Source organism: Gossypium hirsutum, chromosome D05 (genome assembly GCF_007990345.1).
Source record: "Gossypium hirsutum isolate 1008001.06 chromosome D05, Gossypium_hirsutum_v2.1, whole genome shotgun sequence".
Lineage (NCBI taxonomy): Eukaryota > Viridiplantae > Streptophyta > Magnoliopsida > Malvales > Malvaceae > Gossypium > Gossypium hirsutum.
In genome coordinates, this window is record NC_053441.1 from 15,172,143 (window position 1) to 15,191,657 (window position 19,515).

The window sequence follows — 19,515 nt, forward strand, 5'->3', positions numbered from 1 at the left end:
CTATGACATCCACCGGTAAAGGGACCTCGTACACTACAGATGATGGTGGGTTAGAAGATGACTCCGATGTGGATCCACCTCGAGAGCCTAGGCTTGATAGTGCAGAAGTTGGCTTATTTTTTGAACCGGAATCTATTCCAACAGAACCTGAAGATGCTGAAAGGAGTTCAGATGAAGAAAAAAATCAACGATCCAGAGCATACTCACCTCCAGCCCACGTGCATAATGTCGATCTGTCTGCAGATGATGCGTTAGATTTTCCAGATCTACCACACCGATTGTGTGATCATACAAGTTCGGGGCTAGATTCGGGTGAATTTGAAGTTGGTAATCAGTTTTCCAGCAAAGATAGTTTTATTGGTGCTTTGAAACAACATAGCATAAAAACGGCGTTAACTACCACGCCGTTAAATCCAAATCTGATAAGTTTGAGGCGAAGTGTGCCGTGCAAGACTACACATATTGATGGAAAATCTACGCCTCGTTGAGGAAAATGACAGGGTTGTGGGAGATAAAAAAGTACAAAAGTCCACATACATGTGCTGCAAGTACAGTATTGACGGTTTCTGAATAATACTATTATTATGTAATGTTGCATTTTTAATGTACCCCGTTTATAGGTGTTTCACAAGATCATCCCAAGATAGATTCAGCTATGTTAGCTAGCTTGATACTGTCTACAGTGAAAGCAAATCCCAAGACTTCAGTGCCGGTGTTAATTGCCAATTTTCGTAGCCAAATGAGGTACACGCCCTTTTACTGCAAGGCTTGGATAGCTAAGCAGAAGGCGTTGGAGAAGATGCATAGTGGTGTCAAGTGCTAGAGAGATACGTCTCAAGTGCCATCATACACCTTGAAACGGAACATGCGTACTACAACGGCCGATTGTTACGTGGATGCCAAGTGTTCAAACGCCTGTTTTGGACCTTTAAGCAATACCGAGACGTATTTTCATACTGCAAGCCATTGGTACAAATTAACGGTACCTTTATGTTTGGTAGGTATACTCATCGGCTATTGCTTGCAGTGGCACAGGATAGCGGTGGGAGAATTCTTCTAATTGCGTTTGCAATAACACCGGGAGAGTCATCTGATGATTGAGATTTCTTTCTATCTAGGTTAAGGAGGCATGTGCGCCCCCAACTTGATATCTGTGTTATTTCAGATCGGGGCACCGATATACTAGCTGTATTTGATCAACAGGGAAGCTTATGGTAGCGCACACACCATCGATATTGCCTAAGGCACGTTGCTTCCAATTACTACAGGCAATATCCATTTAAGAGCGAACGACGACAAGTGACCAACATGGGTATTTAGTCTCCATATATCTGTGTTATTTCATTTGTCAATTTGAATTAGTTGTAAATGAAGATGTGGTATGTAATATTCGCTATGAACTTATATTGGCAGGGTATGAAATAAATAAAGACCGTTTTCACGAGATGTTGGCAATTTTACGTTCAATTAATGGAGAAGGAGCGGACTACCTTTGTAACATACGTTTCGAACAGTGGGCACAAGCATACGACGGCGGCCAACGATATGGTCATATGACCTCAAACCTGGCTGAATGCATAAATTCTGTTCTAAAAGGAACGCACCATCTACCGATAACATCGGTTGTGCGAGAGATATATTTTCATTTGACGACGCTATTTCCAAAGTGAGCAGTGAATTATGCAGGCCAGATGCAAGGAGGCCATGTATGGTGCAGTAATGTAGTGCAAGAAATTAAAAAGGCCAAGGTGCGGACGAACACCATGCACACAGTGTGTCACGATCGAGACAACTTATGATTTCGCGTGACAGAGTTTGACAGATCGCGCCAAGGTGTTGTTGGTGGGCAATATCGTGTACACTTGCGAAATAGGACTTGCGACTGTAGGATGTTTGATGCAGTTCGTTATCCATGCGCTCATGTTATTGCAGCTTGTCAGAATCTCCGTCTGGATCTGATGAGTTATGTGGACGAAGTGTACAAATTAGAAAACATGTACAACTTTTAGAGACACGTTTTCCCACCAGTCCCAGATGAACGTAAGTGGCTACCCGTATCTCTTGCTCCTTTTAAGCTGTTACCGGATAGAGAATTGTGTCGCAAACCAAAGGGTCGACCTTGCTCGACTATAATACGTAATAATATAGATATCCGAGAAACAGCCAGTCAACAGAAATTGTGCGAATGGTGTAGGAATCCAGGCCATACAAAATGATCATGCCCAAATCGCAATAGTTGAATGTCACTGTAAACAAATTATATTTTTTTGTACCAATCAAAATATTTTGTAAAATCTAATATTTTGTTAGTAAAATTATTAATTGTTAATTGCATTAATTGTTAGTAAATTTATCAAATTATATCAAATTATTAATTGTTAATTGTATTAATTGTTAGTAAAATTATCAAATTATATCAAATTATTAATTGTTAGTACCAGTCAAAACATTTTGTAAAATCTAATATTTTGTTATTCAATTTATTAATTGTTAATTATATTAATTGTTAGTAAATTTATCAAATTATATCATATTAGGGTTAGGGTTAGAGTTAGGGTTTTTGTTAAGATTAGGATTTTGGGGCTTGAATAGTTAAGGGTTATGTTTAGGGTTTTTAAGTTAAGGGTTAGGGTTTTTAAGTTAAGTGTTAGGGTTTTTAAGTTAAAGGTTTAAGGTTTTTAAGTTGAGGGTTAGGGTTTTTAAGTTAAGGATTTAGGGTTTTTAAGTTAAGGGTTTATGGTTTTTAAGTTAAGGGTTAGGGTTTTTGTTAGGGTTTGTCAATTAAATTATAAATTAAATTATAATTTATAAATTTATAAATTTTTAATAAATTAGTTTAGGGTTTTTAAGTAATAACTCAAATAAATTTCTATTTTATTACATCAAGTAATATTAAAATATTCAAAATGTTTGTATAAATATATTAAAATACAAATCAATCTCCGTGCCCGACGGATTCAGTGCCACATGGCTGTCGTCGACGGTTATGCGCTGGATTCCTCCTTTATCCAGCTTCTGGCCGGGGTTGTGGTTGCTCCGGTGGGAATTCTGGTTCTTCCGGTAGGGCATCTGGTTGTCGGTGTTGGGACGATGAGTCACCTTGATAGAATAATAAATGTGGAGGTGTTTGCATCACCAACGGTTACAGTGTTTGAAACTCATATGGTGATGGAGATTGGTAAAAAGAAGAGCTCCCCGACGGCCCCTCTTGCGATCCTTCGTGCGATGCTGGCCTATACATCGACAGTCCACTCGGCGTAACCGAAAATGGAGATGAACCGGGTCATTGGCTCTAACCTGCTATAGGACTCGAAAAATGAAACATATAAGGGTTAGGATAAATAAAAGGGCTAGGATACGCACCTGGCATCATCTGAAAAAGCTGTGCCGTGGGTATCGTTAGTTGAACTGTTGGGTTGAGTGACTGTGTTAGTGCTCTCGCTGGGCCTGGTGATTGAATTGCCGCTGATGATGGGCCGGGTGAATGTCTAGGCCTCGTTGATCGGCCTGCGTCATTGTCCCTTCGTCTTGGATTTAAAGGCCCACGTCGTTCCCTTTGGACACGTAATTACCGCTACCTCTCCTCTACTGACAGTAAATATGGCTTACAATGGATCCTAAACCATGGCATGAATTCCGACACGCACGCCAACTCCAAACGATGATCGGTTCCCGAGTAGGTATATAATCATACCGATCTTCCCACATTTGGATGTAGTGGGACCAGAATCTCGGCCAATCCGTATGTAATTGCCGTAGATCAATTTTGTGGTGATCATCAAACACCTCAGGTGCCACGGGAATCCATTGTCTACATCCAAATTACCGTAACACTTTGTCTGACTGGTGCATCTCTACGGTCGTATAGCTGATCAACGTGACTTTCACGTGCCAAGCGTTTGCATTTTGGAAGAACTCATCCGGAATTACTGCCCAAATTGCCAGATCCTCGTATGGTGTCTATTGAAACTATATGAACATAATAGAAATATTAGTTATATAGATAATACTAAATACTAAATACCAATCGACTAGCTCATGATGGAAATATCAATTTTATTTAATACTTACATGTGCTTCCGGCTGTTGGTCTAATAAAAGCTGTATATCTTCAAGAGAGATAGGTAATCGAGCATAACTTGCCGGATGGTTTTACCTAATTAAATAAAATTTTAGCATACTATTATTTTTAAAAATCTACATAATAATTGTAAAAAATCTAATATAAAATTTACCTCGTTATGAGTGAAAATGTATATGGGTGGTCCACTTGAGGACGTAGAAATGGAAAGCGAAACTGTGCCCATGACTGCAGTAGTGACAGGCAACCTCCGATTTTTGCTTTACTCGGTCGTGTCGCCCCGCACATCTCCCGATATAACGTTGCCAAGACGGCAAACCCCCAACTCAATTCACCAGCTGCTCTAAAATCAACGAGTTTCAGTAGCTATCTTAGATGTACGAGGTTCCGTGACAAGTCCGGCATCAGATAACCTCCAATTATCTGAAGAATGTATGCCCGAGCATATCAAATTCTTTCTACTTCGGTTGAATCATCATTCGGATCCGGGAATGTGTCTCGTAACCAGCCCATCTCGATCTGACCTCCGTTAATTTTCTCTGGAATAGCGCCCAAAAGCTCGTAGCACACCGCTCTCCAATCGCCAGATTGAACAGACTCGATGACTGGTACCCGTCCACCGGCAATCCCAATTGCAGATTGACATCCTCCAAAGTGATAGTGCATCTCCACATGGAAGATGGAATGTGTGCGTCTCGGGTCTCCACCTCTCGATCAACGCACTGATAAGTTTCGGGTCCAACTTGCATCCCTGGCTTACCGTCGCCACGTGCCAAAAACCCGTTTCCCGCAGGAAGTTCTCTACCAACGGTGATGGAGGACCATGCATATTCCGGATATAGCATTCCAATATCCGATCTACATACTTTTATAACAAATAATAAATTAATAATTATCTAAAAATGCATAAATAAAAAAATCTTAAGTAATATTTAAAAAATAAATTTAACACTTACCATTTTCATTTGTTCGACGGATATGTGCTGGTTATCAAGACGAATCAATTCTCCGGCCATTACTAAATTCGTAAAAATTTTTACGATTTAAAAAATTTAAAAAAATTAAAATTTTTAAAAATAATTAAAAATAGGGATTTAAGAGAAATTTAAGAGGAAATTGAGAGCAAATTGAAATTAAATATGAATTTGAGAGAAATTTGGAAGGAAATTGAGAGCAAATTGAGAAAATAATTGAGAGATGATTAGTTTGTGAAAAAAATGAAAGGGTGGGGGGTTTTATAGTTTTTTTTACCGTTGAGGGGGGCAACGGTCAAAAAAATGACCGTTGCACTGTTCACTCGTGGGAAAACGCGTCCCCAGGGGTGCACTATGTGGCAGCAAAACGCGTCCCTGATAGGGGTGAGCATTCGATCGAATCGAATCAAAATTTTTTGAGTTAATCGAGTTTTCGAATCTCATTTTATCATCCTAACTTTATTTGAAGTTTTCTCGAATCGAGTCGAGTGAGATGGAATTTGAGTTGAATCGAATCGAATAAATTTTTTCGAGTTAAATTTTAAAAAATAATTTTGAGTCCTTGTAACCATTGTCACCCATCGTAATAAAATTTGTCCACCTTAATCAAAATTTTTATTAACTTTCATCACTTCATAATTTATTTATTAATTTTTTATATATTGATTAGCTTCTTTGCTTGCTTAGTTGTTTCAATTTTCAGATTCTTGTCACTATGTATTTTAGAATTAAAAAATATATTAAATGTAAAAATATGATTTTTAATAAAAGTTATTTTAAAAATAAAATGTGAAATTGATATCAATATAAAATTTTAACACGAATATTTTATGGCATAATTAATAATTCAATTTTAATATAAATATTCAATATGACTAAACAATTTAATAATATAAATAATATAAAATGTGAAATTTAATTTAATAATATAAATAGTAGATATAAATAAAATTATTACTATTTATGTTTAGTGATTTTTTTTGGATAATTTTGATTTTTTATTTGAGAGTAAAGGGTGAGAAGTAAAAGTTTAGGGGAAAAATAAAAAGTTTTAGAGAATAAAAGTTTGAGGGAAAATAAATAGGTGGAGGGAAAATATTAAAAAAAAATTGGAGGGGGAAGGGTTTGGGATAGATGGGAGGTGGGATGGGAAATGAATAAAAGTTTTAGGGCAAAAGTTGGAGGAAGTAAAAATTTTGAGGGAAAATAAAAGGTTTTGAGGGTTTTTGGGAGTAAAATTTTGAGAAAAAATAAATGGGAGAGTAAAATTTTGGTGGGAAATAGATTTTGGGTAGATTGGGAGGTTGGGAGGGGAGAGGAATAAAAGTTTTGGGGGAAAGTGGGAAGGAGTAAAAGTTTTGAGGGAAAAGTAAAAAGGTTTGGGAGTTGGGTAAAAATGTAAAATATTATAGTTTGATATTCGAATTATTCGAGTTATTCGAATTCGAAAACTCAACTCGATTCGAACTCGAAATTCGAAAAAAAATTCGAGTTGATTCGAATAACTCGATTAACTTGAATAACTCGATTCGTTTAACTCGAAATTCGAATTTTTTTCGATTTTTTCGAGTCGAATCGAGTTTTGCTCACCCCTACATGATGGCATGAACGCGCTTTGTTGCCACGTAGGCAAAACGCGCCCTCAGGGACGCGTTTTGCTGACATGTCCCCTGACATCGCGCTGACGTGGATGCGTTTTCAGGAAAAAGGGCCCATTCCGGTAAATAATAAAATACCAGACCTATTTCGATAAATTTTTTTAAAAAAGAGAGACTTTTAATGGTATTTTACCCGTTTTGAATAACTTTTTTTATACTTTAACTGTACGGAAAGAGAACTAAGTTTATGAGTAGTCTAAATGCACCCTACAAGAGCACTCTTTAAGAGTACCTTTGAAATCACACCTCCGGACAATAATTTAGAGGGTCATACTAATTAACCATTACATCAAACTTTAATTATCATGTCCCATTTAAAGCTATTTAGAGCACATAATAGTCACTTCCCTTTTAAACTTTGACACATGACACCTCAAAACTGGCACAGGAGGTATATAAGGCCGAAGGCCTAAGGCCAGCACCAAGACTCTCCTCATTCTCTTTCTACCTTCGCCATCTCCTATTTCGACGCCCCTCCATTTCCTACCATCTCCAGCCACCTTATCCAACAGCTTTCTGCCTTATACTAAACGACATGAACCAACCATCCTCGTCGTTCACTCTGCCTTGTCCCAAAATACCAACAACAATCTTTATTGATATTTTTAACTAAATTGAGACATAAATTTTTAGTTGATGCTTAAAAGTCCAGTGGATGAATTGGACCTCCGATATTTTATTGTTGTTATTTTAATGTAACAATTGTTTTAATTATGATTTAATTACGATGGGAGAGTTGCTTCTTCTAAAAACAAAAGTCTCTAACTCACTCTCGATAAATATATGCGTTTGTTTGAATTAAAGAAATAGAAAAGACAAACAGAAAGCAAAAAAAAAAGGAAATAGAAAAAAAGAGGGAACCCCAAATTATTAAAAAGGTGGAATGCAAACGGAGAAACTATAATAATAATAGGCCAAAAGATAAAAAAAAAAAAGTGAAGAATGTAGAAGCTCTGGATGGGTTGCCTCTTAGTGACGGGCTCTCTGGTTTTCTTTCTTCTTCGATACAAAGAAACGTTAATGTCTCCCTCTGTCTGTCTGTCTGTCTCGGTTCGGTTGTGTTACTTCTTCCGCTGCTTACTGTCATCAAAACGGGACTTGAGTCACTTGAAAACTACAGCTAAAAAGATTTGTTGGACTTTTCCTAGTTTCTATTATAAACCAATGATGGGATCTTGAGCTAAGCAATGCCTTCAACTCTTTTGGGTCAAGTCCTTCACTAATATGGTTAGTTGGTATTCCTTGGGCCAACCTTTCTTTTGACTTCAACACTGTTTGAATTCAAGAGGTACACAATTTTTCATGCTCGATTCATGGACATGTTTTACTAATATAGACATGCATTTGATCAAGCCATGATGTACAAATGTCTGCATGATTCATTGACATTTTTTATTTTACTGATGTGGAAAATATTGTAGGATGGGAAGATATTACAGATTCTTGACTTCAAGGAAAATTGGATGTTTAATTAACAAGTGAAGTGCATTGCTGCCCTTGCTTATTACTGGATAAATCATGGATCTACAAGAGACTATTATTTATTCATCCTTCTTTGACTGAACGTTGAAGTGATTAGGTAACTTGGTTATTCATTTTCCTTTTTCTTTTGAGACTCAGATGAAGACCGGAGAGTTTATGTTTTGTTTTGAGATTAGCTGAGTAGACTAAAAAGTAAGATCAAAATGCATGCTTCATTTGAAGGACATGAGGTGATAGAAATTCATAATCAAAATGGATGACAAACGCCACACGGTTTTGCCTTCATTTGTAGAACATGAAGTTATTCGAATATTATCACAATAACACAACAATCAAACACCATAATCATTGGGGAAGCGTCAGAGCGCTTCACTTGAGCAGCCCCTTAGACTTCAAATATTCCACGGTTTGGTCGTAGATTTCCTCGATCCCATACTTAAAGCTGAACCTTTCGCTAATAAGCTTCTCTGAGGAAATGATCAACTTGGGTTTGGAGGGGAAATCTCCAAAACTGCAATCGTTATAAAGTAGACAATGTTAACCACATTTCTCACATAGAAGAAGAGAACTTTTTCAATGCATATCGACTTACTCGGTAGGGACTTTGAAGTCAGGGTATCTTTCGTTGAGGAACTTAGCTAGTTCTGGCACACTGGTATTGACAGCACTGCATATATATCGACCCGATGCAGATTCTTTTTCAGCCAGAAAAACATGGGCTCGGCATACGTCTTCCACATGTGTGATAGAGATCGAACCTGACAGCATCTGCATTCCTTTCAAAGCATTTATGAGGAATTCATTGCCTGCAAAATGTTGAAATTCCATCAGATATAGTTTACGATGCTCCTATTCAGATGAATTTAGATATATATCTGCAGCACAATGAAACAAAGCTATGACATTAGGTTCTGATTTAATACCTGAAATCAAAGATGTAGCAAGGCCTATGCTGCTGGGGACAATTGGGGTGAGGGAAGGACCAGTCATGAGAGAAGGGATAACTGTAATGAGATCAATGTTGTTTTCTTCAGCAAATTTCCAAGCTGCCTTTTCAGCCAACGTCTTGGATGCAGGGTACCCCTGCATATATATATGGATAAAGCTTACAACAACTATCTTTTGCTTGATTATAAGATAAAAAAAAATTTGTATTTGCATCAAATTGTTACCCAAGTTGGTGGCTTTGCTGATGATAAGAACTCGATATCGGTCCAGTCTTTCTCTGTCATGACCAGATCTGTCCCATTCAGTGTGTTGATAGACACAGCTGCGGCAGATGATGTCAAGACGACACGTTTAACTGTTTTTGCTTTGGCACAAGCTTTCAAAACGTTCACCACTCCTTGGGTCGCTGGTTTGATCATGTCATTCTATAAGATGAAAGAAAATAAAGCAACCTTGTCATTCCAGAAGCAGCAAGTCATTTGATTATCAATGAAAAAAACCAATCTAAGGGTGTTAATGTTATATACCTCTGGATCTTCAGAAGCAAAGTTAACGGGTGTCGCAACATGGAAGACAAGGTCACAACCAGCAATAGGGGCATCAAAGCTCCCTTCATCAGTTAAATCCGCCTGAAAGATTTTCAAGTCTCCCAACTCTTGTAGTGTTACAAGGTGAGAGATCTTCTTCTGGTTGTCTGCATAAGATTGAGATTAATTAACCCCATTTATATGTTTTGCTTACTTTGTTTGGCCTTTGGGTGTCGCGAGAAAAATCAAAATTAAAAAGAAAACTCTACCCATTACACAGTTGATATCTCATATCATGGTAAAAGCTTAAAAGGTCTGAGGAAGGGGTTAAAAAGCCCTGGAATTCTTGGCCAGCCTAAGGAGTATAAAAAGGGAAAAAAACGAAGGAGGTAAATCATATATTAGAATGGACCACCAAAACCGAACTGATAAAAGCTAGGGAGTTAGGCAGTTGTAGTAATCTAGTAACAACTGTTACCACCTGCTAGTGAAAGTTTCCCTTGTAAGAGGGACGGATCGACATTTCTCCTAGTAAGCAAGCAAAATGAGAACAGACAACTCCATAAAAAAGTAAACATAAAAGACAAAGAAGATCTAACCAGGGTCCCTGACTGTAGTGTTAACGGCGTAACCCTTCTCGAGCAACAACTTGACCAGCAATGACGCAACGAATCCGCTGCCACCCACGACACAAGCTTTCTTTGTTCCTACGATCTGGCTGGCCATGCTTCTGTCTTAATCTGTGTGTGTGTGTGTGTGTTTTTTTTTGCTTCTTTTTAATTGTTTCTAGGGACTGCTCTCCGACTCCGACGAAGAAACACTTGTGGAATGAGCTACTGCTTTAATAAACGCTGATCTCTCGGTCCAAGCTAGACTAGATTAGATATTTAGGTGAGAACGCGACCTTATGCATACCAACGACACAAAAAGTCTTACTACATGTGATGTAAAAATTATATTTGATTCTCAAAAATGATCAGAGTTTATTAATTTTATAAAGTAAAAGATATTTTTATTTTTCATTATATTTTTATAAAAATCTAGAAATATTTATAACAGCATAAGATTTAAATTTAAAACATGCTAGCATTTATCTTAAGTTTATCATTTTTTAATTAAAGTCATATTTAATTTTTAGAAATTTATTACATAAATTTTCAACTGCGCATGTAATAATCGAAAAGAGTAGCAGCAATTTTTAAAACAAAATAATTCTAAATTTAATATTCATCTCATAATTAATGTTAAAGAAAATTGAAATCTTAACCCCGAATGATTCTTCCTCTCTTCGACCTCTTAAGTTCTGAAGTGATTTGGAAAAGGCAGATAAGCCTCCAATTGAAATTTGGATTAATAAGGTTAATCCAGTAATTGTAGGCTAAATTATTACAATTATGGAAGAAAGGGAAGGGAACTGATAGTTTTGCGACAACAATTTAATTTTATAAAGTACGAGGACCGTTGCTTGTTAGGTAGATAGAGGCTTTCCTCCCTTTGAACAAATGGGATAATTGTTTCTTAGGTTCTCCGAAAATTAAAATTGTTTAGCCTCTAATTAAATGAAAATTTGCCTTTTTGTCCCCTCTGAAGAATTAATAATTTAATTTAAATTTTTAACATAAATAATTTAGTTTTTATCTATTATAATTTTATAAATAAGATTTTTTTTTACTTCTCCCAACATTCATAATAGGAAAATAGAGTAGTACTGAAGACTGAAGTTGCAATCAGGTGAAGATTTAGTGTTGGGCCACCATCGCTGCAACCTGAAAATGCCAAATACCCGGAGGGGGCGGGGGTAGTTGAGTGAATGGCCACCTAAAAAACACACTCCTCCACCTCCATCTACCTTTCTTCCCTGGTTAGGTAGTTTACTACTTGCTCATTTTTTTACAAGGATGGAAGGAAGATATAAACTTTTTGCAGCAGTTTGAAAGTAAATGATGTTAAACAAGCTTCTTTATTCATCGTTAGGGAAGCTATGTTGGAAGCTAAGAGGAGAGGCTTGAAGATAGTTATCTACTTTCATAAATCAAAGTTTCTGCACAAAGTCCTTGAGTCAAAATCAGAGAACTTCAATTGGAGGCTTCAACCTTTATCAGAGGATATTAAATTTATACCATTAGTATATATAGAAGCATTGTTGTGGTCTGAGTTCAATAGCATTAATAAGTGGGCTCAATTAGCTTCTAGATAAAAATGTTTCCTTCCTTTGTACAAAATTTAAAAAAAAAAAAAAGGCAACCTTTCTTGTTTTTCCTTGCATTTACCTGGAAATTGAACTGCGGTTCTTATTTTTCCTTGCATTTACCTGGAAATGAAACCATCAATGGGAATTACACAAAAGGCAACCTTTCTTGACGGCCTGATTGACTTTATTTGCGCCGACAATCCTCCAAGCTGTTTGGCTCAAAATCAAAGCATTGCAAAGAAATCTAGAGAGAATAACAAAATAAATTTAGCTACTAATATGTTCCTTCATCACTTTGGAACTATTTTTTTTATCATTTTGATCTTTAACTTGAAATGAAAAGTTGATAGAATTGTTAACATTTTAATGGTGTTGACATGGTAGCTTGTGTGGTAGTTCATGCGTATTTCATTTTTCATAATTCTTATTATCATTTTTTATATATTTTATTAAGTTTTTATGAAGTAAACAAAGACTATCACGTGGGTTATCATGCCATTGCCATTAAACTTTTTAACAGTTCAACAAACTTTTTTGTATAAAGAAAAACAGTTTGATTAAATTTTAAAAGTTAAGAATCAAAGTGATCTAAAAAATCAGGACCACAATGACAAAAACAATAAACATTAGGGACTAAAATTTTTGTTATGCCAATAAATAATCTGTAACAGCTTGATTTTCAGTGGTATCGGAAACAACGATTTCAAAACCCTATTTTTATTGTTCGAGTCCGTAAATATTAAATATTAATATTTATGAGGTTAATATAGAAATATATTAAAGTATGGTCCTTTAATTTTACCTATTAATTGCTTAAATAGGGTACAGTGACTAGATTGTAAAAATTTAATCATTATAGATTTTTAAATAGCTAAAGGATCAAAATGGTAATTAGATAATTTTTAATTCAAACGATGGTGGATGGTAATATCCACTAACTTTGGTTAATCATGCTTAAGACTTAATTAATTAATGTTTAATTAAATTAATCTTGATTTATTAAGTTTAAACAAAGTATATAAGTTAAAAAATTAAAGAAAAATAGCCAATTGAGTCTTAGCTCGATTGACATAAGCATTGTTGCTAATGCAGGGGGATGTGGTTTCGAGTACGCTGAAGTACATTGTAACAGCCTAATTTTTAGTGGTATCGGAAATAGTGATTTAGGATCACTAAATCCGACAAGTAAGCTTGAAAATTTAATAAATTAATAATTATGGGTCAAGTGTGAATTTAGAAGAATTTTTGAATTAGTGAATTTTGCGATTTAGTGAATTTTGTGATTTAAAAAGAATTTAATTGGTAAATTGGGTCTAAAACGAGGTATCGAGACCTCGAATTCATAAGTCGAGTCATAAATATTTTTATAAATATTTATGGAGTGTCATTGAGTTAGTATAAAATTTTTGTTAGAAAATTTTAACGTTTGGATAGTCGATTAATTAAAAAGGACTAAATTGAAAATAGTGCAAAATTTGTTAAATTGTGATTAAATAGTTTAAGTGACTAATAAGGAGGGATTTAAAAGGCAATTAGGCCTAAAGTATATGGGCTGGACGGTTTGGGCAAGAAAATTAGGAGAAGAAATAAGGGCAAATTTGGAAATTTTGCAAATTAAACATATAAAATAAAGACAAAATTGAAAAATCTAGAGATATCATCATTTTTCTTCAGCCAAAACGCCATAGGAGAGAGTTTTCAAGCTGGTTTTTCATATTTTTCATCATATCGAGAATCTGAAGATAAATGCGGAAAAGAAAAAGTATCAAAATAGTCACTAAACTTTTACAAATCCTTCAAATTGGCCCAGGTAAGTTCATACGACTGAATTTTTATGATTAATTGTTAATGTGGGAATGATATATTGTATCAATTCGTATATTATTGTTGAATTATGATTATGGTAAAAATGAGAAAAACAAATAAGATTGTTAGTTTAAATTAAGGGATATGCAAGATTGAGTACATACGTTCTGTAATCAGTGATGAATTGACGAATAAGCCCATGGTGAATCCATGGAAAATTGTGAAAAGTAGGTATGGTGTTTCAGTAAAGAAAGCCATACTGAGTTGTGAAAAGTAGGTATGGTGTTTCAGTGAATAAAACCATACTGAGTTGTGAAAAGTAAGTATGGTGTTTTAGTGAAGAAAATCATACTGAGTTGTGAAAAGTAGGTATGGTATTTTAATGAAGGAAACCATACTGAGTTATAGCATTGTAAAATATTCAAGCAAATCGTGGCACCGGGCAAACGATGTACTCAAATCCGTAAGACGATCTTTAATTTGACAAGTATTTGTAAGTGCAATTGAAGCTAAATGTTGGAATATAAGTTGATATTTGATATTGAGCTCAATTGAGTAAATTCATTGTTTGAGATTGTGGTTGGCAGGAAATGTTGTATTATACTTTGAAATTTCATGAATGCTATGATATGTTATTTTATATGAATGTTATTAAACTGAGATAATTGTGAAAATATAAATGTTTGAATAAAAGTTCTAATTTAGTGGAACATTGGATTGAGTACTTTCGTTCAGTGACTTATACGCATTGACGGAAAAGACCATGGTTGGACCATGGCAATATGTGATATGTGATTTCCGTATAAGACCATATTCAAGATACGACATCGGTGTGATATATGCTTCCATGTGAGACCATGGCTGGGCTATGGCTTCGGTGTGTGATATGTGATTATTTGCAAGACCATAGTTATACTATGGCATTTTAAAAAACGAAGTACTCCAATTCGTAACGTTTCCTAAATTGATTAAGAAAAGGAAGAATTAGTGAAATTATATATTGTATAATTGTTATAAGATGTTCGGTAAGAATTATTTTCTATGCCTATGAACTTACTAAGCTTACATAAGCTTACTCCTGTGTGATTAATGTTCTTTGTAGATTGATGTGAAATCGGTGGATTGGATCAACACATCAGGGCACACTATCCAGATTACTTCGGTAAATTTTATTGTGCATCTTAAGGTTTATATGACATGTATAGGGTTTAATTGAAAGAAAGTGAAGGTGTTATAAACCTAGTTATCAACATTTTCCACTAAAACAGTTTTTGGACAGCAGCATTGACATGGTTTTGAAAAATCACCAAAAATGGTGGAAATTGAATTAGAAGCTGATGAGATATGAAATTAAAGCTGAACGAGTCTATTTTCACATGAAAGAAATAGAGTAAGCAAAAGAGTTGTATATTTTTAGATATTTGAATTTTAGTGAGACAGGGTCAGAATAGTTTTTGAAATCCCCTGTTCTGAATTTAGAAAATAATTAAAAATTGTACAGAAAGAATTAGAAGTTATAATTTATATGTATAGATTCATTAGTGAGTCTATTTTCGATAGAAACAAACGAGAATGTTATCCAAATTTTTTACAATGAGATAATTAATTTTTAGTAAAGAGGGGTTAGAGCTGTCGAACAATGAAACAGGGGAGACTTTCAAGAATAAACTGTACTAATTGGCTAAACCAAAAATTCTGAAAATTTTATGGTAAGAAGATATATGAGTCTAGTTTTAGGTAAAATGTATAGATCTAATGTAATGACCTGAATTTTCAGTGGTGTCGGAATGGTAATTCGAGATCACTAAATCTGACAAATGAGTAGAAAATATTATTAATTTAGTAAGTATAAGTTAAATGTGAAGTTAGAAAATTTTTTGAAATAGTGAATAGTGTACTAGGAATAAATATTAAAATAATTAAAATAAAAAACGAGGTATCAAGACCTTGAAGATTTTAAACCGAGCCATAAATATTTTTAGAAATATTTATAGAGTGTCATTGAGTTGGTATTAAAGTTTCGTTAGAAAATTTTAACGTTTGGATAGTTAATTAACTAAAAAGGACTAAATTGAAAATAGCGTAAAATTTGTTAAATTGTGATTAAATAGCTTAAGTGACTAATGAGGAGGGATTTAAAAGGCAATTAGGCCCAAATTATATGGGCTGGACGGTTGGGTAAGAAAAATCAGCAGAATGTAAGGAGAAACAGGGGCAAAATTGGAAACTTAACAAATTAAACATATAAAACAAAGACAAAAGTGAAAAATCTAGATATCTCTTCACAATTTATCAGAAAAAACGCCATATGAGGTCTAAAAAAATCTGGTTTTTCATATATTTGAATCATGTAAGTTTAATTCTTGATTATTTCTTCTAATTTTTGCGATTTTGATACTTTTACAATTAGGTCCAACTAATTATTTCGTTAGTTTTTGATTTCATGGCTGATTTTGAAAGTTACCATTGATGAGTTCTGGATTTTTATGATGAATCAACATGGAATTAAAGCTTTAATTTTGTTATATGATGATTTTATTAAGTAATTTTGATAGAAATTGATTTTAGGGACCTAATATTGAAAAAGTAGGGAATTAAGGTTTGGTGTTGCGGTTTTGAATATGAAAGGCTATGTAGTAGTCTAAAATAGTTGTAAAAGGTGTTAATTGAGAAAAATTAGATCAATTGAGGGGTTAATTGAGTAGGGACCAAATTGTAAAAAATATAAATTTTGGGGTAAAAGTGTAATTTCTAAAATTAAAGGGCATAAATTGTGAAATTAATTAGAATTGAATTAAATGCTGATGAATGAATAAATTTGTATTTTAGATCGAGAACCTGAAACAAGTCGAGGAAAAGAAAAAGTAGCTGATTAGTCCCTGAACTTTTACAAATTCTGCAAATCGACCCAGGTAAGTTCATATGGCTAAAATTTAATGATTAAATATTAATTTCATGAATTATATAATGTATGATGAATATATATTTATTGACGAAATGAGAATAAAATAAAAATGCGAAAACTAAATAAATGATCAAATTGAGTGGAATGCCGGATTTGAGTACTTCTGATCAAGTGACAAAGTGATAAGTGATAGCTTAGCTACACTTATCTGATCAAGAACAAGTGATAAGTGGTAGCTTTAGCTACACTTATCTGATCAAGTGACAAAGTGATAAGTGATAGCTTTAGCTACACTTATCTGGTCAGGAACAAGTGATAAGTGATAGCCTAGCTACACTTATCTGATCAAGGACAAGTGATAAGTGATCATACGTAAGACCATAGTTATACTATGGCAAAGTGAAAGTGAAGTACTCAATTTTCCGTAACCGTTCCTTAATTTTGATCAAGGATGGTAAGTGACAAATGGGCCCAAAAGAATTATGGTAAAAGAATAAGTAGTAGTGAGTTTATACCAAGGAACTCACCAAAGATTGTAGTTGACAGGTAATCTTAGTAATGGTGTATAATGTATAAGTGTATAAATGTTTGGTAAGATTTATGTTTTGTGCCTCTGAACTTACTAAGCTTTCTATAAGCTTACTTGTGTGTGTTTATTGTTTCATGTAGATTGACGTATTTATACATTGGGAGGAGCGGATCTACATCAAGAATCACACTATCCAGATTTACTCCGGTAGATTTTGTTAAACAGCTTTTTGGATTTATATGGCATGTATAGGGAATTGAAGTAAAAAGTAATAGAATGAATGATTAAGTATGCAAAGTAAATTTGAATGTGATGGTTGTGTTAGACATTGAAATATACATATTTTTAGTTTGAAATGGTTGACTGGTTGAACTTCATTAGTATTTAAATGAAGTAGTTGAAATACTGGAATTGGTTGTGATTTGAAATTTGCAGGGAAGGTTAGATAATTATAAAGGGGTTATATTGATTTTTTTTTAAATTGCAATGAAACAATTTTTGGACAGCAACATTGATGTAACTTTGAAAAACCACCAAAAATGGTGGAAATTAAATTAGAAGTTGAGTGAGATATGAAATTAAAGCTAAATTAATCTAATTTCACATGAAAGAAATAGAGTAAGAAAAAGAGTTATATATTTTTAGATATTTGAATTTTAGTGAGACAGGGTAAGAATAGTTTCTGAAGTCCCCTGTTCTAACTTTAGAAATTTATTAAAAATTGTACAGAAGTAATTATGAGTTATAATTTATATGTATAGATTCCTTAATGAGTCTATTTTCAGTAAAAATAAGTGGAAGCACTATATGAAGTCTGTGCAAAGAGAAAATTTAATTTTAGTGACAAGAGGTCAGGATAGTCAGTCACTGAAACAGGGGAGACTTTAACTAATAAACTGTATTAATTGGCTGAACCAAAATTATTAAAATTTTTTTGATAAAAATATATATAAGTCTAGTTTCAGATAAAATTTACGGATCTAAATTTCTAGTTTTTTAGCTTGAGTTTTAATTAATTTAGTGACTGCTGCGCAGGTGGACAGCTTTATTAGGATCAGTGAAGTAACTTTTAAAAGTAAATTTTTATGCCCTGAACTTTTAAATTAAGTCAAGTAACGTCTCGTGCTCGACTCCGGAAACGGTCTCAGGTAAGGGGTGTTACATCTAAATTTTGAGTTTCTTAACTTGAGTTATAATTAAATTAGTGACTGTTGCGCAGGTGGACAATTTTATTATGAATAGTGAAATGAATTGTTTTGATTTGTTTTAGTATTCAGAAAATTATTAATGTTCCCGGTTTGGACCCGAACTATTTATATTGCATGATTTAAGGTCTCGAGATTCATTTTTAGGGACATATTGAATGAATGTGAGTGAATTAATTTTAAAAGAAAATTTTTATGCTCCGAACTAGTAAGTTAAGTTAGGTAATGCCTTGTGCTCGACTTCGACAACGGTCTCGGGTAAGGGGTGTTACATGCATTATCCTCCTATTTATTGGGTAGGGATGAGTTATGGGTAGTTCTAGGCATTGTCTCAAAAGAGCAAATATGATTTATCGGGAATTGAATCAAACTTAAAATAATCGGGAAAAAGCAAAAATTGACGAATAGTCCTTAAATATTTGCTTGTTTTATATTTTCTAGGTAAGTTCATATGGAACTTACTATTTTGTTTTGATTAATTATGTTTATTTTATTTATAAGTTTAAATTGTTATGAAATTTGTGAATTATGGCAAATTGGCATTAGTTTGACTAAATTGTAAAGCATAAGTTTAATGATTATTATGAATAGGTACAAGGTACTAAAATGGATATGGAATGTTTATAGGATTTGTGTGAAACATGTATACTGATACAGGATTTGAAATGATACAATTACGATAACGATGCCAGTGTAACTTAGAAAAAGACTACGATATTTATGACATGCCATTAGGGTTGAATACGAAATTAATCAGGGATTCGCATGATGATACGAAATCTAGAATTTGTTGTGGATTCTCGATTTATAAGTATCGTTGGTTTAGCTTGGACTAGTAACCTCGATACGATGTCAACTTGTGTGAGCAACCTTGATCACTGTCAGCTTGTGTGAGCAAATGAAATTATGGTATATGATTTCTTATCTATCGAACTTAAAATGCAAATGGATTAACCTTTTGGTTGTATATGATTTTATGCATTAGTCATTCCAAGGTATGCCAAAGAATGCCTTATTGATTGCCAACTTGTTTAAATGTTTAGCTTGTTGAATTGTTAAGGTAAGTTAAGTAAATTTCATAGGAACTTACTAAGCATTCATATGCTTATTTTGTTGTTTTTCTTTTCCCTGTAGATTGTCACTTTACAGAACATGTCAAGCGGATCGCCTAAAAGTTCACACTATCCCATTTTTGAATTAGTAGCTTTT

The 19,515-nt window shown here is 34.1% G+C and overlaps 1 protein-coding gene across 1 annotated transcript; it reads right to left on the bottom strand.

Annotated features, from left to right (window-relative positions):
* Positions 1 to 8,388: 8,388 nt before the first annotated feature.
* LOC107905961 (anthocyanidin reductase ((2S)-flavan-3-ol-forming)) lies at positions 8,389 to 10,689 on the bottom strand. The gene is made up of 6 exons (XM_016832763.2): positions 10,270 to 10,689; positions 9,671 to 9,837; positions 9,368 to 9,568; positions 9,119 to 9,278; positions 8,788 to 9,001; positions 8,389 to 8,706 (listed from the first exon to the last, which is right to left on the bottom strand). Exons 1-6 carry the CDS (start codon positions 10,394 to 10,396, stop codon positions 8,565 to 8,567), a joined length of 1,011 nt encoding a protein of 336 aa, XP_016688252.1. The 5' UTR covers positions 10,397 to 10,689; the 3' UTR covers positions 8,389 to 8,564.
* Positions 10,690 to 19,515: the final 8,826 nt, after the last annotated feature.